General features: G+C 41.8%; 1 protein-coding gene across 1 annotated transcript; it reads right to left on the bottom strand.

Annotated features, from left to right (window-relative positions):
- Positions 1-5865: 5865 nt before the first annotated feature.
- LOC139324664 (vomeronasal type-2 receptor 26-like) lies at positions 5866-15209 on the bottom strand. The gene is made up of 4 exons (XM_070954396.1): positions 14427-15209; positions 11221-11448; positions 10303-10429; positions 5866-6770 (listed from the first exon to the last, which is right to left on the bottom strand). The coding sequence occupies exons 1-4, from the start codon at positions 15207-15209 to the stop codon at positions 5866-5868; spliced, it is 2043 nt and encodes a 680-aa protein (XP_070810497.1).
- Positions 15210-23723: the final 8514 nt, after the last annotated feature.

Genomic DNA, 23723 nt, shown 5'->3' with positions numbered 1-23723 from the left:
CACTACAAAAGTCTCACTTTGAGTTTCAGAGGTTTATTGAATTTTAAGGTAAAATAGCAAACACTTACACAGAAATCACATTGCAATGAGGGTCAATTGGACAAGCAGTTCAAAAGGGAGAGCTTGAGGCCAATTGGCCACTTCCACATCTCATCTTAGTCCTTTTATACCGGAAGACCATAGTCCCACATGACTTTCTGGATTTTGCCATTCTGCCGTAACAACAGGGGCAGTTGCTACCTCCTTCAACCTAACTGTCACAACATTACAATTTTTATATAGGTGACCAACCTTAGTTCCTCATTTCCCACGATCTTAGCCCACCACAATGTGCCAGCTAAGCAGCTGTCCTGCTTGCAAGGCATAATTTCCACATACACAGCACTATTTCCACATACTTTGGGGGCACAGGCTCATTACACAGGCTACATTGATTTTTGTTCATATTTCTATCATCGTGGATCTGGGTAATGGATCCGCGACCCCCAGAACAACCTCATAACAGTGATTCCTCCAATATGACATATAAGACAAGATAAAAATGCAGGTTAAATATACCTTCAGGTAATACATGTAGGCAGGCTCGGGGCACAGGGAGTTGGGATAGGTACAGCATTAAAGGTATACAGATAGGGGACCCCTATTTGATAGGCTCTCACAGTGATCAGTCAACCTGATCCACAAAAACATAATAAAATTGAGATTCCAGTAAGATTATTTGAAGCTGATTCCAAAAGATTCTTTGAAGCTGATACACCGTCGAAACAACGTCTGATTACAAATAGAGCTCTTAGAGACAAAGAGGAGATAACAATGAAAATGACAGTGATTGATGAATTCAACCGGGGGAAAATACATTAAGAGAGTTGGAAGATATGTCTGAAAGGGAGACAGGGGCCTGGGTAGAAATTTTGGAAACTAGGCAGTGGGAGAGGGTAGAGGTGGGAGAAATACCTAGATTGAACAGTAAAGAAGCAGATGCAGACAGAGATAAAGGGAGGAATTTGGGAGGCAAGTAAAAAAAAAAAAGCATAGCAATTAAAGTATTGAAATGGGCAAGAGACGATGGATAGATGATTCTTCTTTTTGGTTGTTCTGATTTGCTTTTCCTTTTCTCTCTCTTTCTTTTAAAGCATAGCAATTAAAGTATTGAAGCAGGCAAGAGACGATGGATAGATGACTTCTCCTTTTTGTCGTTGTTCTGATTTGCTTTTCCTCTCCTCTATCTCTTTTCTTTTTCTTTCTTTTTTTGAAGGTAGGTGACATGATTAGAAATTAGATAGGATAGAAAGAAAACGTTTTTAAATAAAGGGTGACATGATTAAAAGCTAGAATAAGTAATAGAAATAAGAGAAGGGGGAATATTAGTGTATACATTTTTATATAATAAAATAAAAGTAATAGAAAACATGGAATAATTGAATAATGAGAGATTGCAACCTAAGATAAATGCGTATTATTATTAGAAAAACATAAGTTGATTGAATGTAATAATTATGAGTAACTTTATTAGAATGTATGACACCCAGGGACCACACTGTTTGATATATTTGTAAAAAAAAAATAAAAAACTTGGGGAAAAATACAAACAAAGCTCTTAAAAATGGGTGTGAAAACTTGCAATATTCTCTGCTTAATTTACCAGAACATCCTTGAATCTTTTTGTTTTCTTTCGTTTTGTTTTGCAGTTTCAAACGACATGTGGAGAGGAAGGAAAAAAGAAAAAAGAGAATTTCTTACAGGGGTGGTATAAATGAATTCTGCGAAGGATGCTCATCAAAAGAATGTTGCTTTAGTACGTAGGCAATCTGAGCTGTAATCCCGCCGATGAGGAACTTTCCTGGTTTATACCACTCATGAAGGATAGGAGAGAGATCACTTCCAGAGCAAGATGCGGCATCTGTCTGGTGCTTCATGTCAATCAGCAACCACAGTATGATCGCTACCCTCAGCATGGTCTCTAGAAGAGGCTTCCTTGTGTCTAGCTACGATCCCAGGGTTACATTTGGTGAGACTATTTTCCACCAACTACAACATCTAAGGACATGTTCAGCTAACACATGCAACTGTATCAGTTCTCTCATTCAATGGGTTCACATCAAAAAGATTAGCAAAGTAAGATGGAGAAGCACGCTCCAGTCAATGAAAACCATGAGCAGACTTCAAAGGGATAAGAACTCGCCTGCCTGTTTTCTCTTGGTTACAGAAGCAAAAGTTTTTATAAACTCTTCAAGACTGACTTACGAATTATTTCCTGGAAAGCTGTGGCAGCTGTGTCATAAAGCTACAATGATAGTCATTTAGGTTAATTGCCAATAGACAGACAGTCACCTCTGCAATGGAACCTCCTGGGTTTGGAGAGCTATATTACACCTTTTGAGACGACCATCTTTATCAGCTCTTTAAATAGATGCCACCTAAAACAATGTTATATAATTATTTCTGTAAACTTAACCATTCCCCATGGGATCCTTCACAAAATAAATGCTTATGATCGGTAGCTTCTCTAAATATTTCTCTGTAGGCCATCATTGAACAGAATTAACCTGAAAAGAGTCACTGAAAATGCGGCTGTAGGATTCCTTACTCTTCTGTAAAAAATATTGATACAAAGTGCAAAATTAGTATATGTGATATACACATTGTTTGTCTTGATTTACCCTTTCCTTGACACTTATTTTTTCTTGAAGACCTATCCTACCTGTCCTCCAAAGTCTTGAAGGAGCTTTCCTGGTGCTCTATCTTTGAACTCTATTAAGTCCCCCACTAAGTCATAAGGTGGAGTTCAACCTGGATTTCCTTGGCCTTAGTCATAGTTAAGAAGTCATACATAATTCTATAGCTTCACTATACCTTAGGTCAGGGATGTCAAATTCAAGGCCCATGGACCACAGCCAGCCTGCAATGTGCTCAGATTCAGCCCATGGAGCTGTCACGGAAAATGTAAGGGGCTGTTCTGTGTCGCCTTGGTGAGTCACTTTGGCCCAGTCTATCTGTATCACTTCAGCTCAGTCTACCTGTGTGGCTTCAGCCCAGTCTACCCAATGCAAAAAGGAAACATTTGGGGAGTGGTGTCAAGCTGACCACACCCACCCAGTCAGCCACGCCTGCCCAGACCCTTCAAGGTCAACCATAGCCCTGATGCGTCCCTCAATGAAATTGAGTTTGACACCCCTGCCTTAGGAAAACACAGATCATCTATCCACCCGATTTTTCTGGGGATCTTTGAAATTTCCTTGAAGTTCAACTGTATTTGTCAGGCCTGGAGCCATTTTCTCCTAGCACCTTCAGGGTTGCCTCAGCGGAGATGAGTCGAGTTGTGGGAACGGGAGGGAGGAGGTAGAGATAGCAAGGGGATTGTAACCAAAATAAAATTCTTTCCTCTGAGAACCAAGGACGTTCCCACCAGGTGTGTGTCAAGATTCGGTATCGTCTCAAATAAACTGCATTTCAAACAAATAGTCCTTGATCAAAATCTTTCATTTATTAGGCACAACAATTGAAAACTCCGACTCAGTTGCAGCCAATACTGACTTCCTGGTCCAAACCCTCCCTTTCCTTTCCCCACTGCTCTGCTTCTCATTGGCCATCTTCCAAGTCACTCTGCTGTTATCTACTACTTCAGCTCAAAGGAATTTTCCCCCTCCCAACCCATCTCCTAGGGGATAGTATCTCCAGGGAAAATAAGTAGGTGAAAAGTCAAGCATCCTCTTGCCAGATGCCCCCACCTTCTCCTTCTTATGTCAGCACTGGAGTGAATGCAGCTTGGAGTGCTGACAGTGCGAGGAGGTGGCCCTTGGACTGTGACCTGATTGGACCATGTGATGGACTGCATAGGCAGAGGGAAGAAAACTATACTTTTAACTAGGGGAAACCCGAGGGGGGTTTATAGTCGGGTTTCCCCAGATGTACCAATATGACATGCCTAATAAATCTATACTTTGAGGAATATGCCTGCCTTGGAGTTTTGATTCCATTGGGTGTATTACTTGGAACCCTGAAAGTATTATTGTTTTGGATAGGAAGGTTGTGCAGAGAGTGCTGAGGACAGCAGAAAAGATGATTGGAAGTCAACTTCCTTCTATTCAGGATATGGCATATAAGCAATGCTTGACCAGGGTCCTCAGGGACAAAATGGGACAATTGAACATGACTGCCTTAACACACCCACTTCTTCTTCTCGGGCATTCCACCATGGCTGACCTAACATGGGCATTTTTACTCAGCTGGATCTCTACTGGCATTCCTCTCCCACCATTGGTCTACCAGCATTCTTGTCCCGCCCCTTTATCCCGGGTGTTTCATGGAAGATTACTTTTCCATGGCCATTTGGCTGTGTGGGACATTTAAATGAGCATCTGGACAGCCAGTCTGAACACCCAGAGTTGGGCAGCCTCTCGCATGGGGAAGTGGGGGACGTTGCTTTGATGTGCATGCAAGAAGAGGAGGAAAAAAGCGGCCGATAGCGGGAATGTCAGGCCTTTCTAATCTCTCCCCTAGCTCAAGTTAATGAAGGGAGAAGAACTTGTGGCTCAGAGGTTAATATAACTGCCTAACATGCAGGCAGCCCAACTTCGAATCCAAGTAAGGGTATGGCTAACTGATGACAGCTAAATAGCTTGAAATAGATCTCTACTAGTCTCCCTTTATTTATTTATCAGCAAAATATAAATTATATATTTATAATATATGCAAGTTTTGGTGTATTCGGGTCTTTTCCCGTGTAAGATTGAGAGTATCTTGGCGACGTTTCGACGAGGTCACCAAGATACTCTCAATTTTACACGGGAAAAGACCCGAATACACCAAAACTTGCATACCATTTTTGGGAAAACATGGTAGCACTATTGTCTTTCTTTGTCCTAGCCCCATAAGAACTCTTTGCAAGGGGGTCTTTTTCATTTTTCCTCAACCAAAGTTGCCAAAGGAGGAGCAACAAGAGACAAAAGTCACAAGGGACAGTCAAAAGGGGTTATGTTGGTGGGGGGTTCAGTGGGTTAACATGACTCTGTGGTCATTGAATGGAAGCTCCTGAATTCTGATCACATGATCCCGGGTTGTGCAATGACCATAACTTTGAGCATGGGTCATCAGTCCCTTCATTCAACACCATCATTACTCCAAACAGTTGCTGAATGAATGGCCATGTACTGAGAATTATCTGGATGTTATAACCATAGACAGAGAAATGTGTATTGTAAATTTACTTTAGGAATTTATTTGTAACTGCTGCTAAGAAATTTTTTTTTCTAACATTTCCCCCACTTCCCTTACTTCCTTTTTTCTCTTCTCTGCTTCAGGATGATAAAAGCTAAAATATATTACCCAGATAGTACACATCTTTTTTCAGTTACCAAATGCATCTTTTTTGAAGAAGATCCAATTGGCTATGGAAATAATCAGAACTAAATAAGAAAACACTTGATTAAAAGCAGAATCACTCATTATACAGTGAAAGATTTTATTTTCCATTTTCGTTCAAAAGGAGGAGCCATGGTGGCGAAGTGATTAGAGTGCAGTGTTACAAGCTAACTCTGCTGATGGCCAGCAGCTCGATCCTGACCAGCTTAAGGTTGACTCAGCCTTCGATCCTTCCGAGGTTGGTAAAATGAGGATCCAGATGGTGTGAGCAATATGTTGACTCTGTAAACTGCTTAGAGAGGGCTGTAAAGCACTATGAAGTGGTATATAAGTCTAAATGCGTTGACTATTTCTATTGCTATAAGAGTGTGACAAACACTGTTATAATGTTATACATAAAAAATACTGGTAAAATGGATGCAACTAATAAGACTTGCTTTATTCTTAGAAAAAGATCACCATTTCTGTTTCACACTAGAAATATAGGTAGCCACCATTTAATAGTCAGAAATGCTTTTTCTTTACAAGTTGCTCTTTGCTGTTGAGGTCAGGTCTCAGCAAAATAATGTAGCATTTGGGGAAGAAGATACATCCCAATAACCCAGCACTAGAAGCTAAGATAGAGAAGATCTCCACAGCTACCATATACTTTCCTTTGGTGCTCAAGTAGGTGGGAACAAAGGACAACCAAACACTGCAAAACATCAGCATGCTAAAAGTGATGAACTTGGCTTCATTGAATGTATCAGGCAGGTTCCTAGCTAGGAAAGCCACCATGAAGCTGATCAGAGACAAAAACCCCATGTAACCCAACACCAGATAAAACATCACAACAGACCCTTCGTTACATTCTGCTATGATCTCTTCAGTCATTGATTTCATGTTAAGTTCTGGAAAGGGGGGAGAAGTGATCATCCACGCCAGACAAATGCCTGCTTGAATGAAGGAGCCTGAAAAAACTATTAAGAAGGACAGTCTTTTCCCCAACCATTTTCTCATGCTGGACCCTGGTTTGGTGGCCATGAAAGCTGCAATGACCATGATGGTTTTGGCCAACACAGAAGAAATGGCCAAAGAGAAGATAAGGCCAAACATGGATTGTCGAAGGAAGCAAATCAGTCTAAGAGGTTTCCCAACAAAGAGGAAAGAGCAGAGGAAGCAAAGCAGAAGGGAGATAAGGAGGGTGTAGGTTAGGTCCTTGTTGTTAGCTTTAACCATAGGGGTGTCTTTATACTTAATAAATATTCCAAGTATGAGCATGGTGATGACTGAAAATAAAACAGCAACCACAACTAAACTGATCCCCAAAGGTTCTTCAAAAGTTAGAAAAGTTACGATTTTGGGGATGCATCGAACTTTGTCCTTACTTGGATATTGATCTTCTGGACATTCAGAACAGGCAATCATGTCTGCAAGTAAGAGAGAGGCTATGAAACATTCAATCTAATCATCATGATTGATGCAGCACCAAGTGAAATATTAGATTCGATCAATACTTTTCAGACTTAACCACACAAAGTCTACCCTTTAAACCTCAGAATTTTGGTTTCAGAATTCTCAGATTTGAATCCTTCCCCCCGTTAAAGTAGTTAACTTTAAAAAGGGCTGGATTTGATCATTAGATGAGAATAAAAGTAAGCTGTTGAGGTAGGAATATTCTGTATTAGTGGTACTCATACTTTGTTAGCATCATAAACTTTCTTCAGTCTTTCCTTCTCCAAGTCTTATGCATGGATGCATATGAGAGGTATTCCAAAATGCCCAAATGGTAGGCACAAATGTTTGATTGAAGCCTTGTCATTTATTAAAACACTGCTACTGAAATCCTGCACATTTTCAAATGGTGTCATATTTATTACATCAGGGGTGGGTTCCACTTACCTTTGCTAGTGGGAGCGCGCGTGTGCAGAAGCTTCTGCGCATGTGCAGACCATCCATGATGACTTCTGGGTGGGTGGGCAGAGCCTCCTGCCACCGTTACTACCGGTTCGCAAGATCCGGACTGAACCGGTAGCAACCCACCTGTCAGCATTCCAGAAAAATCCCATGTCAGCGTTCCAGTGCTGACATATTGAAAGGAGAGGAGAAGCTTGAACTTTTGCCTACTTAATTCCTTTGAAGATCCTGTTTCCTCAGAGATGGGAGGGGGGGATATTCCTGTGATCTGACGGAGATGGGATGAGGAGAGTGGCTTGGAAGATAGCCAATGAGACGCAGAGAATTGGGGATCGGAAAGGGAGGGCTTGGGGGACAGAGGTTAGTACTGACCGCGAAAGAGCCAGGGACAGATCACTATGCTCAATAAAGAGAAAATTTCCTCAAAGATCGGCAGTTTGGAAATTCATTTATTTTGAGATAGCATCGAAACCTGACACCCCAATTCCAAATAAAGATGCGGAAGCAAGCATTTTCCAAAGTTCTCTTTACTAGAATAGGCAAACTGGCACATCTGGGAAAATCCGAATCTGAAAAGCCCGGGTTTTCCCTCAGTAAGTCAAAACCCCCAAAACCATCCCCTTTCTCCCCAGTCGATCACATGCTCCAATCAACGTCCATTCCATCTCGACCCAGCCCCCTGACCATTCCTTCTCCAGATGCTGGATCGCCCTGACCTTGACCGTCAGGAAGAATGTTATTATGTCTACTAACAACCCCTCTCCTTAACCCCCCCCTCCTACTTTCCTACACATGAGAAGGTGGCAGCATTGAAGCTTCTGGCCTAATATGGCTTCCAAAGCTGACACCACCACTGTATTACATGCATGCAAAACATGGTATTGGACTTCAATCACATGGTCAATCTCTCTCTCTCTCTCTCTCTCTCTCTCTCTCTCACACACACACACACACACACACACACACACACACACACACACCTCCCCTAACAGTAGTGGGTTTGATCTGTCCCCGTCCCCACACACACACAAACACAGCCAGCCGAGGGTTAAGGAAGTACTTGGCACGCACACAGGTCGTTATCTCAAGCTTGGCAGCAATATAATCACCGTCTGCCAAGAGCTTTTACTGCAACAGATAACATAACATTACATACGCATTGAAAATAGTCCAGCAAAACAATATTCCTTTCGGCAGCTTCAGACGTTGTTCAAGTGACTAGCCAAAGTTCGTTTTTGTTCATCACGGAGTTTTACCAGCCACCACCCTCTCTTATATAGTCTCTGGGGTATGGTCCAGTGACTCAGTTCTAATCCCTAGCACGCCTCCTTAACTGCTGCAACCGTTTATCACGCCTTCGTTGGCGTGCATCCAGGAATGACGGCTCTCCTTCGCTCTCATCTGAGACACCTGGCTCCTGGCTAATCTCCTCTCCCTCGGCCGGCACCTGAGACAGTGCCAGAGGGGAGGGGCCTGGAGAGGGAGGCCTGGCTGACTCCTCTTCCTCATGTTCGGAGCTTTCTTCCTCCGATGAGATAGGCTCAGAGGGCGGGGCCACAACAGGGTTTCAGAAATGCTTACCACCGGTTCACCCCGCGTGCCTTCCACACATGCACCTGGCCTTCCGCGCACGCACCCAGCCTTGAAAACATGGCTAAATAGGACGTCTTTATGCCGCTCCGAACCAGCTGAATGCCACCTCTGTCCCCTTCCCCCCTCTCTATATTTATCTATCTGTCTATCTGTTTGCGTGCTTCCATGCCTGCCTGCCTGCCTGCCTGTCGTCCATCTGTCTCTGTCTTTGGGCCACTTTTACAACCCAAGTTGGTCATGGAGCTAGAAAACAGATGATTAAGCTCACAATCCCAAGAACTCTCTCCACATCCTCAGCTCCAACAGGTTCAAACCATTCCTAATTAATCCTGCAAGAATTCTCCCCAGGAAACTTCTCTGGACCTCCATCAAGGCCAATGTCCAATCAGGAATGCCGATAAATTTCAGTGATTGCATCTGACAAATGCGACAAAATTGCCTCTGCACACTCTTGCAATATTTTATTCATTCCCTCCTCACTCGTTGGGCCTGTGAGATATGAAACAGGGCTAAGATTGTGGGGGAGCAATCTGCCGATGCAGTAAGTGTGGATAAGTACTGGCACTGCACAGCCCTAAGCATCATAAGGTAGATCTTAATTGCAACTCTAACCCTTGTTAGATCAAGTTCATCCTTTGTTGGGTGCCAGCAAGATTCTAGATCTCTCTTTTCCAGTTTCAATTTCCCTCAGATCATCTATAAACCAGACTAAATGCTGGAAACCTGGAGAAGAGAGATTTGCATGGGCACAATTTAATCCAGGGCCTCTATCTAATGTTCTTTTTGTTCATTTTAGGAATTAGCTGAAATCTTTTCACTGTGGTATTATTGGATGTTATGTTTCCAGCCAGCTGAAATCATCTAGTATGAGAATTTATATTGGAATAAATGAAGCAAGCAAATCAGCTCCATGGTAGGAGCCGAGGTCGCGCAGTGGTTAGAGTGCTTTACTGCAGGCTACTTCAGTTGACTGTTAGGCTCAAGGTTGACTCAGCCTTCCATCCTTCCAAGGTGGGTAAAATAAAGTCCCAGATATGCTGACTCTGTAAACCGCTTAGAGAGGGCTGTAAAGCCCTGTGAAGTAAATAAAAGTAATTTACCATCTGGTGAATTTTGCAGTGAAAAATATAATATATCATAGAGTAGAGTAGAGTAGAGTAGAGTAGAGTAGAGTAGAGTAGAGTAGAAGAGTAGAGTAAAGTAGAGTAGAGAAGAGAAGAGAAGAGAAGAGAAGAGAAGAGAAGAGAGAAGAGAGAAGAGAGAAGAGAGAAGAGAAAAGAGAGAAGAAAAAAGAAGAGAGGAGAGGAGAGGAGAGGAGAGGAGAGGAGAGGAGAGGAGAGGAGAGGAGAGAAGAGAAGAGAAGAGAAGAGAAGAGAAGAGAAGAGAAGAGAAGAGAAGAGAAGAGAAGAGAAGAGAAGAGAAGAGAAGAGAAGAGAATAAAGAACTATTTACCTGACATATTTGACATCTTCCCATCAGAACATGGATCACAATCATAGCAGCAAAATTTCTCGCCTTCTTTCTTTTTCTTCTGATAGCCAGCAGGACAGGGATCATTGCACACTGAACGGGGCAAGACCTGTTGATAAACCAGGTTGGAATTCAAGATACTAGTATCTTCTAATCTACCTGCACACATAAAGTAGCACAAATCAAAGCACCATGAAATACAATGCAGCACCTGGAAATTTTTCTGACGCTTCCTAGATAATGCAGTTGGTTTCATCTCAGCTTTTCCCTCCCTTCACCAGTCTGGATTTTAAAAATACCTACTGTGAGATTCAATATTTAGCTTTATACAAGTAGAACACAAATAAAAATCACAGCCTTAATTGTGCCTCTGAGTTCCTACTCCATGAAATTTTAAATTTCTAAAGTTTAGAATTTTTGAATCCTACTTATCTACTTGATGGAATTTGGGATGTCCAACCATAACTTTAGCAGTCAGTTACTTGTTTTTCACACTATTGTTCATAGAACTAAGTAAGAATCTTCCCAAGCCACCCTGTAAATTATTTGCCAATTATAATTCTCCCAGATTAGGAGGCAACTCCCATATATTGAGTACAGAATACTTAATTTTAAGTGATATAAAAATATGAAACATTCTTTAACACAGCTGATCTTTGATCTCCAAATTTTTCATCCAAAAGATAAAATATTGTGTTTTCCTGAAAATACGACCTACCCCAAAAGTTAAGTCCTAGCTTGATTTTTACACATGCGCCCAATAAAACTCTAACTACCAAAATAAGCCCCGCCCACTCCAGGGTAACTGATATAAAAATATGAAACAGATTCTTTCACACAGCTGATCTTTGATCTCCAAATTTTTCCTCCAAAGTTATAAAATACTTCGAAATCCACAACCTGCTCAAAATCTTTGTGCCACACAATTAAATGTTCATGAATCTCAAATTGTTCTCCTTTAATTGTTTTGGGATCCATCTTTCCAATTTTCACTTTGCGATATGAATTGTTTGGAAACATGACCACATTTGCAATATCAAATCCAGAAAGCACTTCTCCATGGTGGTTGATGGACACAGATTCTCCAAGTGAATTATTGAATGAAAGGCCTTGGAGAAACCAGTGAAGCTAAATTAAAAGGACGGGAAACAAAGAAGAGGAAATAAACCAATAGATAACATCAAGAAATTTATATTTCTGAAAATTATATCTATAGAAATGTTCTGACCCAAACCATGAAGCGACTGATCTGTCCCCGTACCCACACACACACCAACACAGCCAGTTGAGGGTTAAGGAAACACTTTGGAACGCACCCAGGTCTTATCTCCCACTTGGCAGCGATAGGCACACCGTCTGCCAAGTGACTTTATTTTCAAAGTAAAACAGAAAGATAAATACTCAAGAGTCCAAATGTCCGACACTTTAAATCTTTCTCTCAGCAGTTCCGGACGAGGCTTTAGTGACTATCCAAGGTTTGCTTTGTTCGTCACAAGGATCCTTGACCACTACCCTCTATTATATAGTCTCTGGGGTGTGGTCCAGTGACTCAGTTCTAATCCCTAGCATGCCTCCTAAGCTGCTGCAAACGTTTATCACGCCTTCGGAGGCGTGCGTCCAGGAATGAGGTTTCTTCATCACTCTGATTCGAATCAGCTGTCTCCTCTCCCTCGGCCGGCACTTGAGACAATGCCAGAGGGGAGGGGCCTGGAGAGGGAGGCCTGGCTGACTCCTCTTCCTCATGCTCGGAGCTTTCTTCCTCCGATGGGACAGGCTCAGAGGGCGGGGCCACAACAGCGACAAAAACCCCTTTTATTTAATTTACAGTGAATTCCTCTCCAGCAAAGTCTTTCTTTCAAAAGCCTTTCAGTCTTTCAAGATAGTTCACAATTACCGACCTTTATTGTTGAGGGTAAAACTTTCCTCTGCATAGTAGGCAACAGACCGGACAGCAAAGAGATATGTTGCTGGTTAAACACACAGATACTCACAGACCAGTTCTCTTCAGTCACACACAGTCCCTCTTCAGAAGATCAATCATCAAAATAGCAGGAGCTCCCGGGCTTCCTGTCTACTTTATGGCTGCCTGATAATAGCACAGCCAATCATTCTTCTTATAACATTTAAAGTCACAAACATAGTTTTTCTTATATATTAACTACCCAACCGTAGGATAAATATCCAACATTTATCAGGCTTGGAGAGTGGCCAGGCCAATATCTTTCAGACGCCGCAATACTTGGCAACAATGCAGTAATGAACAAATTGTCTCCTGCAAACTCCACTCCCCTTTCGCTCCTCTTTTATTGCCTCTGGGAGGGGCCATTCATCGTCCACCTGTGGCATTACTCCCAAGTCGACCCTTATTCTTTATCTGTTCGTCTGGCAACTCTGTGCATGCACACACTGGGAACAGGCTCCAGCTGTTCATTTGCCTCACTAATGTCTGACTCTGAAGGCAGCTGATAACTGGCATATGGCCCTGGTCCCCTCTCTGCCTTCGATGCAGAGCCCTCATCAGAGCCTTCCCCAGACTCCAGGACTGGCTCATCTTCTTCCCCAACCTCCTCACTGTCTGAATCTGCTTTTTACCCCCTGCGCATGCACAGAAAGGTTTGCACATGCGCAGTGGGTCCAAGCGTGCCCTTCCGAACCGGTTAGGAAGGCAAGTAGATTTCAACCCTGTACTGAATGTCATACCTGTGTCATATCCACCCAAACTGAACACCTTCAGCCATTACTGCTGGGAAGGGCTGAGAAGACACATCTGCAACACTGACCCATCGTTCAGGACAATGTGAATTGTTTTGTCATAGTGGGTCATATCATTGTCTTACTTAAATGAAGAGAATTCTATCGTGTTCAGTTTCAACCTATTTCTAGAACTGAATAAGTGGCTTTTGCAATAGCACTTAGACTTATATACCGCTTCATAGTGCTTTACAGCCTTCTCTAAAGCGGTTTTACAGAGTCAGCACATTGCCCCTAACAATCTGGATCCTTTTCTCCAAAGCCTCCTCAGTAATTTGAGAAAAAAGGAAGAAGTACATGCAGTAATTATTTGTACTTCTATAACTGTCTGGTTTGGTACAGCAACCACACCGGGCAGGTACAGGCTTCAATGGATAGTTAGGACTGCAGAAAAAAAACAATTGCAACCAGCCTGGCCTTCCATAGAGGATCTGTACATTGTGCAAGTCAGAAGCAGGGCTGAGAAAATATCTCCAGACCTCTCACAACTGGGACATAACCGGTTTCAAAGCATCCTTTCCAGATGCCTCTATTGGGCATTGCATGCCAAACAATTAGACACAAGGATAGTTTTGGCCTTGTGCCATCACTCTGCTGAACAACTAATTCCCACTGTCTTATGTCTAAGGGTATTTCTCCATGTAGTAGGGCTGTATTATTATTATCCTTCTAACCTTTCCTACTACTTCTATTATCAGATATATATTGATGGTCGTGCTCATTTGGTTCTATTTGGTCAATATAGCTTCAGGTTCAAAAGGTTGTTTTTATTATTTACAAATATATACATGTATACGATAATGAACAGGGTGTCCTGTTACATTTTTACCCTAACTGTATGACTCAAATGTTGAGAGGAGAGAGAAGTTCATGTGTTGTCTCGCTGAGAGATAGATGAGAGAGAGAGAAAAAAAGGGGGGGGGAGAAGATATCCAAGTGGTTTCTAGGTAAGAGTCCAATAAGAGAGTTCATTGGCTGATATAGTCACATGTGATGTCTGTAAAGACTTAACCCCTTCTAGACTCTGGTGCATCATATGCAGGCAATATCTGACATCTATTGATATTTTATGATTATATTACTTGGTTGTTTGTGTGTACACTGAGAGCTTAGGCACCAGAGACAAATTAATCTTGTGTCCAATCATACCTGGCCAATAAAGTATTCTATTCTATTTCTATTTCTATTTCTATTATTTCTATTTCTATTATTCCTATTCCTATTCTATTCTATTCTATTCTATTCTATTCTATTCTATTCTATTCTATTCTATTCTATTCTATTCCATTCCATTCCATTCTATTCTATTCTATTCTCATGCTGACAATGAAGGTCTTTGATTCACAAATGATTACCTTCCAGGTCCCTTGATCTTGAAGTTTGTTCCTTATACTTTCAACTACTCTTTTATATTTAGATGTATGTACATTCATACCATAAACAGCATGTGCTACAGCATGGACTGCGTTGTAGATACTGTAACTGTGGCCAGTCATTTCAAATAAATGCCGAGGAAGGTTATTTAGCTCTTCCTTCCCAGTGCATGCTTCATCACTTTCCGCTGAAAAGGAGCAATCGAAGCCTTGTTCCCAGAAGTCCTTCAACAAACTATCTCGTTGGGTCTGGAATGGTTTGATGGCCCCAAGGAATTCTTCAAAACCCGGCAGTTCCTTGGAATGAATAGCAAAGGAAATTGCGCCATCGAACATTTGCAAATCTGACGGTCGGTGAAGACTCGTCAATGTTAAATCCATTTGAGCTGTCAGAATCCACATTTTCCCCAATAATTTCAAAGAAAACGTATATTTAAGGAACATGAAGAGAAGCATTGCCGTGATGCTTTCCCCATAGAAGAGGAATGTATTGATTTTGATGTCCAGCCAATAAATATTTATCCGATCCACGATTGTATTATGAAACATAGAAAAAAATGCTTGTTTGGGCATTCTCTCCACAAAAGCAGAGCAGATCCTGTTCTCCGAAAAAAGCGGTTCCAGAGCTTCAAGGAAATTGTCTCCACTGTCATCATCCAGGATTAAAAGACCAACCCACGTCCATCCAAAATGCTTCAGCAAATGTATAATCCCCGCAATCTGAAGGTTTTCATCTGGAGCCATCCGGTAAAAGGAAGCCGTCATCTTTGCTCCATGCTTCTTTGGAGCAAAGGAGCCATAAGCGAGCTAAAATAAGATGTTCAGTTGGTCCTTATGGTTGGAATGCCTCAATTTACCTCAGAAATGTTTTTTTTTTCTTTTTTAAAAAAAATATTATTTTTTATTATACAACGTTTCTTTGTTATATATAAAATGTCCATATCCACAATGGCAGTTTAAGTACAAATAATAACTCTTATACATACAGTAGCTATCACTATTATTCTTATTAGCCTTATTAAACATTTTCCATTATTTAATTAAACACTCTATTGGTTTTTATCTATAATTAGTTAATAATATCAAGCATTATAAACATTACATAACCATCACATTTGTAACTATTATCGTCCAAGTCTATTAATCATAATGTTTACTTATCATTATTCAATATTCATATTTAATTGCAGATTTGCTTCATTTTTATTTACATAACCTCCTACATATTTGACTCTAAATGTCTAGCTTCTGCTTCTATTTTTTAACCATTGATAAAATAATTCCCAAGTGAAAAAATCTTCTCTTTCCTCCTTGTCCTTAATTTTCAATGTTAATCTATCCATTTCAGCACATTCCTGTATGTTCTTATTACATTTTCCTCTACAGGTATATTTTCATTTTTCCAGTTTTGTGCACACACAATTCTCGCTGCTATTACATGTAAAATTAAATACATATTTCTTTTATTATATTTCTCCAGTAGGATACCCAAATGTATTTTCTTAAGGAACATGCAGATACGTGCATTTTTTTCCAAACTCTTTCCTTGCAGGGGATTCCATTTTCAATTCTAAATAAATCTTGTGACCATTACCTTATTGATTTCTTTGTTAGATACATACTGTATTTTTCAAAGTATAAGATGCAACTTTTTCCCCAAAAAAAGAGGGTGAAAATCTGGGTGCTTCTTATACTCTGAATGTAGCCCCGCCCAGCCTCGCAAACGGAGATATCAGAGGCTGAAAGAAGCCTCTGAAAGAAGCTTCAGAAAAAAAAGCCTCTGAAAGGCTTTTATCTAAAATAATATGGCAAGCAACAAAAGAAGAATCAGTAAAGGTTCTAATTATGCTAACAAATCTGGAGAATGACACAATAACCAACAGATTGGAAGAGGTTAATCTATATACCAATACCAAAGAAAGGAGATTGAACAGAGTACAGATAGTCCTTCAATAAAAGCCTCTGAAAGAAGCTTCAGAAAAAAAGCCTCCAAACAGAGCTTCAGAAAAAAGCCTCTGAAAAAAGCTTCAGAAAAAAAGCCTCCAAACAGAGCTTCAGAAAAAAAAGCCTTTTTTTCTGGAGCTCTGTTTCGGAGGCTTTCAGAGGCAGAAAAAAAAGTATTTTTTCTGAAACAGAGTTTCAGAAGTTTCAGAGGCAGAAAAGAAGAAAGGAACAGAGCTCACAACCAACATACCTGTTCCTAAAATTCTCCTCTGGAAACAGCTGATTAGGGGTATTCCAGGAGGCCGATCCACCCAACAATCAGCTTTTTTCTTATTTTCTAAGGTGTGTCTTATACTCCGGTGCGGCCTATACTCCAAAAAATACAGTATCTTGCCTTTTGTTCAGGCAGTCAAGAATACATATATACAGGGTTCTAAGCAAACGCACAGGTTTGGCTGAGAGAGGGTGATGGACATAGTCACCTGTTAGCTGCCATGGATCTGGATGGATTTAATCAGGACCTTCTACAATGTGATGCATCAAATATGGCTCAATTCTATCTCCCAACTTTCATCGGGACATTTTATGCCTCATACAAGCAGAATCAAATCCCTACTTGATAAACGATCATTTCCAATTCCTTACAATTTTGCCATATGGATGAGTTTTCATACCTGTGAATACATACTGTATCTTACCTGAGGTTTTTTATAAAGACTTATGATATCTGACATGAAGAATGAGATATCAGCACCAAATCCTCCAATGATGGCCACAATGAGATTCTCCTTGATATCACATCTGTAGTTGACAACCAACTGATTGGATCGGAAGAGCAGTTCCAAAGTGGAACGGTAAGTCAGCCGGGCATCAAAATAGTTGTCACAGATGAAAAATCCCAGAGTAACATTAGACAAGAGTCTTGAGTTTGAGTTGATCTGTTTCACCGCAAATGCCAAACTTAGGGAATGCTGATACAACTTTAAAATAGCTCTGACAACATAATTGGAGACAAGTGAAATGAAACTTATTGAGGAAAGGAGAATATATTCACTGATGCAACAGTAAAAATATGAAACTTGCAAATAGTACAAAATTGTACAAAAATAGTGGGAAATATTTGAAATATCATGAGACAGAGGTCTACAACTGGACTAAGGTAAAGGTTCCCCTCGCACATATATGCTAGTTGTTCCCTACTCTAGGGGGCGGTACTCATTTCAGTTTCAAAGCCGAAGAGCCAGCGCTTTCCAAAGACATCTCCATGGTCATGTGGCTGGCATGACTAAATGCCAAAGGCGCATGGAAAGCTGTTACCTTCCCAACAATAATGTAGGAATAATGTAGTGAATCATAAGGCAGCTGATACTGACAAGTTCTACCTAGTGTGTTAAATATCAAACAAATGATGAATACTGGAACAAAATTTTCATATCACAATGCACTGAGTACCACATTTGATGAGTTTCAAAGCTGTTAAGTACCAACGTAGCACTGTATTATAAGTCTATGTGTTACTTGGGCAAGTGTATAAATTTCTTTAATATATAAATAAAATAAACAAACCCATGTAGATTGCCCATGCTGATTAGAGATATTTTTTTTAACATAAGAGCAATCTTCACATTTCAATGGTGGTATCAATGGGGATTTAGAATATATTCAGAAGTGGTATTCAGCCGGTTCAGACCATTTTGGGCAAACCGGTAGCACCGATGATCAGCTGCCCCCACTCTATCCTGTCCTTTATTTCCTGCTTTGTAGCTCATCTCAATCACACAGCACAGCTGATTTTCCCTTCCTCACTGTTCTACTTACCATTGCTGACTTGGAAGGTAAGCAGCTGAGTTTCTGAATGCTCCATTTTCAGCACTGCGTGCAAGCGCCTTAGGCGCACGCAAAGTGCATACTCACCAAACCAGTTGTTAAACCGGCAGCATCCCACCACTGAATATATTGACTCCAGGATTTGATGCTACAATAGATTTCCATCAAGAAATCTCAAGAGCTGAAGACTAGATTGGGAAGTCAAATCTTATCCCAGATTAAGGTGATGGTATAATGGTACTTTTGTAAAGATGGCAACTAATCTCCATGAATTATCTGTCAACTCGCAAAGCATCCCTGGCCTGCTCTTGAGTTGCCATAGGAAAGGGGGGGATGGGGAACCGATGAAACCGCACGGCAGCCAGATGCACATTCCAGACTTATCTCTCTCAAGGCTGTATCCCAGGGTTACTTACAGCGGCTGGAGAGGAGTGATCTCTATAACCCAAGAAATTGCCCCATTGGCAAATGTGATTGATGTCACATCCTGGGGGCGGGGGAAAACAGGGTCAAGCCTGGGCCATAAATTACGTGGGGTCAGAGCTGGCTTCACTTGGAAACGTGCCGACATGAAGCTCCTAATAAATAACTGGATTTCCTCTGAAGCTTGGCTCGAGGCTCATGATTTAATTAGGGTATCCATCAGAACCCCAACATCTCCAATCTGGTATCTTTTTTTTAAAGGGTCGGGATTGCAACTTTTTTGTTTACAGTGGCAATCTCAAAACATCTCTTTACATGCAACATTAAATGAGAAAGGATGAATAGGAAGCAAATCACTGTAATCCTGCCTAGATTTTCCAAGGTGTAAAATGACATCTGCAGGTTCTTTGAGAGAGCAAAGGTTATTCACCTGAAGTGTGTAAGTGGAAGGTTTTGATGTGGACAATGGGCACAGTGAGATTTGAGTAACAAAGAAGGACCTGAAGTTTCCATCTGAGGAAAACTAGTGGTAAACTGATTTAAGCTTGCTGTATTGACTACATAGAACTTAACGTGAATTTCATAGAAGATTTTTATAAATTTTATGCAATGGCTGATTTAGTAAAAAGCCAGTCATTATCACTTCCTCAACACCACACACAAGATATCTAATGCTCTGGATCATGTTCATCAAGAGAGACCCTTGTGAACTGACTATTGGATTATTGTATAATATTTTACAGATTAGTTGACTTGAACCACAAAAGCATAATTGGGAGTCTTAAAGAACTCTTTGAAGATCTGGCTGCAACATTGTCTATACTTTAGAACCGCTTGTTACAAATACAGCTGGTAAAATACTGGGTGTGAAACCTTGCAATATATATATATATATTAATTTGATTTATATGCCGCCCTTCTCCGGGGACTCAGGGCGGCTTACAATGCGTTAAGCAATAGCCTTCATACTTTTGTATATTTATACAAAGTCAGCTTATTGCCCCCACAAACTGGGTCCTCAATTTACCTACCTTAGAAAGGATGGAAGGCTGAGTCAACCTTGAGCCTGGTGAGATTCGAACTTACAGTAATTGCAGACAGCTGGTGTTAATCACAATGCTATCAGCCTGCTGAGCCACCAGGCCCATATGCTCTCCTTAAATCATAAAAACAGCCAGGGGATGGATGGATGGATGGATGGATGGATGGATGGATGGATGGTCGGATGGTTGGATGGATGGATGGTCGGATGGATGGATAGTTGGATGGATGGATGGATGGATAGTTGGAGGGAGAGAGGGAGGGAGGAAGGGTGGAGGGACAAATGAGCAGACAATGGATAGATAGTTTGTTTGCAGTCTCCAACAATATATGGAGAGAAAAGGAAAGGAAAAAGAGAATTACTTACAGAGGTGGCATAAATGACTTCTGTGAAGGATGCTCTTCAAAGGAGTGTTCCTCTAGGACATATACAACCTGAGCTGTGATCCCACCAATGAGGAGGTTTCCTGGATTATGCCATTCATGAAGGATAGAAGACGGATCACTTCTGGGGCAAGTTATGGCATCAGTCCAGCACTTCATGTCAACCAGCAACCACATTATAATTGCTATCTTTTCACATTTTCTGTTGAGCGATTTCCTTTCCATCAATCTAGGAAGACATTTGGCTAACTCTAGCAATGGTATCAGTTCTCCCATCCAATGGGGTGACATCAACACGTTAGCAAAGCATGCAGTGATGAACAAGCACAGTCCAGCAAACTGAAATCACTAGTACAATTCAAACGGACGAGATCCTGCCTGTCTCTTTGTGCTCAACTGAAGATATGAAGCTATTTAGAACCTCTTTGGAATTGTTTCTCAATATTTTTTTTGGGGGGGGAAAGCTGCTGGAGTTGCTGTATCATAAGTGATCAATGATAGTCATTTAGCTTAATTGCCAATAATCACCTTTGCCAAATGAAACCCCTGAGTTTAGAGCTATTATTTCACTTCCATATTACATCGTTGGAGGCAAACATCTCTGTACCTCTTTATGAAGATGCTACTTAAAAGAATTATTTATTTCTTTGTTCCCCCGCCTTTATTATTTTTACAAATAACTCAAGGCAGCAACCTTATCCAACACAGAATACTTTCTAACTTCCTAACAGAGAGGACGATCGAATAGCTTGCCTTCAGAGGTTGTGGGTGCTTCATCACTGGAGGTTTTTCAGGATAGACTGGACCAGGGGTGAAATCCAGCAGGTTCTGACAGGTTCTGGAGAACCGGTAGCAGAAATTTTGAGCAGTTCGGAGAACCGGTAGCGGAAATTTTAAGTAGTTTGGAGAACTGGAAAATACCACTTCTGGCTGGCCCCAGAGTGGGGAGGGAATGAAGATTTTGCAATATCCTTCCCCAGGAGTGGGGTGGGAATGGGGATTTTGCAATATCCTTCCCCTGGAGTGGGGTGGGAATGGGGATTTTGCAACATCCTGCCCCCAGGAGTGGGGTGGGAATGGAGCTTTTACAATCGCCTTCCCCTGGAGTGGGGTGGGAATGGAGATTTTGCAATATCCTTCCCCTGGAGTGGGGTGGGAATGGGGATTTTGCAATATCCTTCCCCTGGAGTGGGGTGGGAATGGGGATTTTGTAATATACTTCCCCTGGAGTGGGGTGGGAATGGAGCTTTTGCAATATCCTTCCCCCAGGAGTGAGGTGGGAATGGGGATTTTGTAATATCCTTCTCCTGGAGTGGGTGGGAATGGAGATTTTGCAATATCCTTCTCCTGGAGTGGGGTGGGAATGGAGATTTTGCAGTATCCTTCTCCTGCCACGCCCACCAAGCCACGCCCACAGAACCAGCAATAAAAAAATTTGGATTTCAGCACTGGACTGGACTTACTTGTCTGAAATGCTATAGGATCTCCTGCTTGAGCTGGAGTGGGGGGGTTGGATTAGAAGACCTCCAAGGTCCCTTCCAGCTGGATTCTAATTGATCAACTGAGAGCAAACCAGTCAGTTGATGGTATATCTCATAAAAGATCACAGGTGATATTATTCAAATAACTACATCTAAAAAACACCTGACTTTAAATGAGGCAGGGACAATCCATGTACACTTTCCAAGATTCTGATTCACCCCCAAGCTAGATGGAAATATTCTTTACTCAAATCTTTGTATCCCCCCACATAACTAGGTGGCTCAGTGGCTCAGACACTGAGCTTGTCGATCAGAAAGGTCGGCAGTTCGGCGGTTCGAATCCCTAGTACAGGTCTCCTGCGTGAGCAGGGGGTTGGACTAGATGTCCTCCAAGGTACCTTCCAACTCTGTTCCTGTTACTATTGCCTTCCTTGGTCTTTCCCAGCCCCATGCAGTAGGTCTCTGAAAAGATTCAGCTTTATTTTATCCTCAGCTGAAGGCCAGGCCCAGGCATTTAATTAGAATAGAGCTGGAAGGGACCTCGGAGGTCTTCGAGTCCAACCCCCTGCTCAAGGAGGAGACCCTATGCCCATTTTCAGACAGGTGGCTGTCCAATCTCTTCTTAAAAATCTCCAGTGATGAAGCACCCACAATTTCTGAAGGCAAACTGTTCCATTGGTTGATTGTCCTCACTGTTAAGAGGTTTCTCCTTAATTCTGGATGGGGAGGAACAGGCTCAGGCTCAACCTATCCAAGACCGAGTGGCTGTGGTTTCCAACATCCCGATATAGTCAGTTGACGCCATCGCTGACTATTGGGGGTGAATCGCTGCCCCCCCCCCCGGAGAGGGCTCGCAACTTGGGCGTCCTCCTGGATTCACGGCTGTCTTTAGAAGAGCACTTGACGGCCGTGACCGGGAGGATTTTTCATCAGGTTCGCCTGATTCCCCACTTGCGTCCCTTTCTGGATCGGGACTCCCTACACACAGTCACTCATGCCCTCGTCACTTCCCACCTGGACTATTGTAACGCTCTCTACATGGGGCTCCCCTTGAGGAGCACCCGGAGGCTCCAACTGGCACAGAGTGCGGCCGCGCGGGTGGTTATGGGAGCAACATGGCGCTCCCGTGTCACACCTCTCCTGCGCGAGCTGCACTGGCTCCCGGTGGTCTTCTGGGTGTGCTTCAAGGTTTTGGTCACCACCTTTAGAGCACTCCATGGCTTAGGACCTGGTTATTTACGGGACCGCCTACTACCACAAACAGCCTCCCACCGACAGGTACGCTCTCATAGAGAGGGGCTCCTCCGGGTGCCGTCAGCCAAACAATGTCAACTGGCGGCCCCCAGGGGGAGGGCCTTCTCTGTGGGGGCACCCACTATCTGGAACAAGCTCCCCCCAGAGATACGGAGGATCCCGGATCTGCGCACTTTCCGCCATGCTCTTAAGACCCTCCTATTCCAGCAAGCCGGCCTGGCCTAATTTTCTCCCCTTTCTTTTAAATTTTTTAAATTGAAATTTTAATTTGTTTTAAATTATTGGGATTTTTAATTGTCTCGGGCTAAATTATTTAATTTGGTTTTAATTATGTTTCTAACTTTTGTATCTATGTATTTTATTCTGTGCCTGTTCACCGCCCTGAGTCCTTCGGGAGTAGGGCGGTATATAAATCTAATAAAACAAACAAACAAACAAATAATTCCACCTTGATTCTCTCCTTGATCAGTTTCCATCCATTGTTTCTTGTCTTGCCTTCTGGTGCTTTGGGAAATAAGTTGATCCCTTCTTCTTTGTGGAAGCTCTTCAAATATTGGAATACTGTTATCATGTCACCCCAGTTCTTCTTTTCTCTAGACTGGCCATATCCAATTCCTGAAACCATTCTTCATATGTTTTTGCCTCCAGGCCCTCAATCTTCTTAGTCTTTTGATCATATTACCCAAGAGAACTTCAATAGAGAGAAATTTAGAATATTCAATTACGTTTACAAGAAGATTGGAAGCTGCTTCTTCGTAACCTTTTCTTTTCTTCCCTTTCTATTTTTCTCTTTCTTTCTTTCTTTCTACTTGTTTCACTTCTTTCTTTCTTTTTGTTACTTTCTTCTTTCAAAATTTGTATTGTTGCAAAGGGTCTTTAATGAAACATGCATGCATGCATAAAATCATTGCCTTAACTGCATTAC

Source organism: Pituophis catenifer, unplaced genomic scaffold, assembly GCF_029215685.1.
Source record: "Pituophis catenifer annectens isolate HBS135680 unplaced genomic scaffold, rPitCat1.0.hap2 SCAF_15, whole genome shotgun sequence".
Taxonomy (NCBI): Eukaryota; Metazoa; Chordata; class Lepidosauria; order Squamata; family Colubridae; genus Pituophis; species Pituophis catenifer.
Note: the sequence above shows the minus strand (reverse complement) of the source record. Positions and strands in the feature narration are given on the sequence as shown.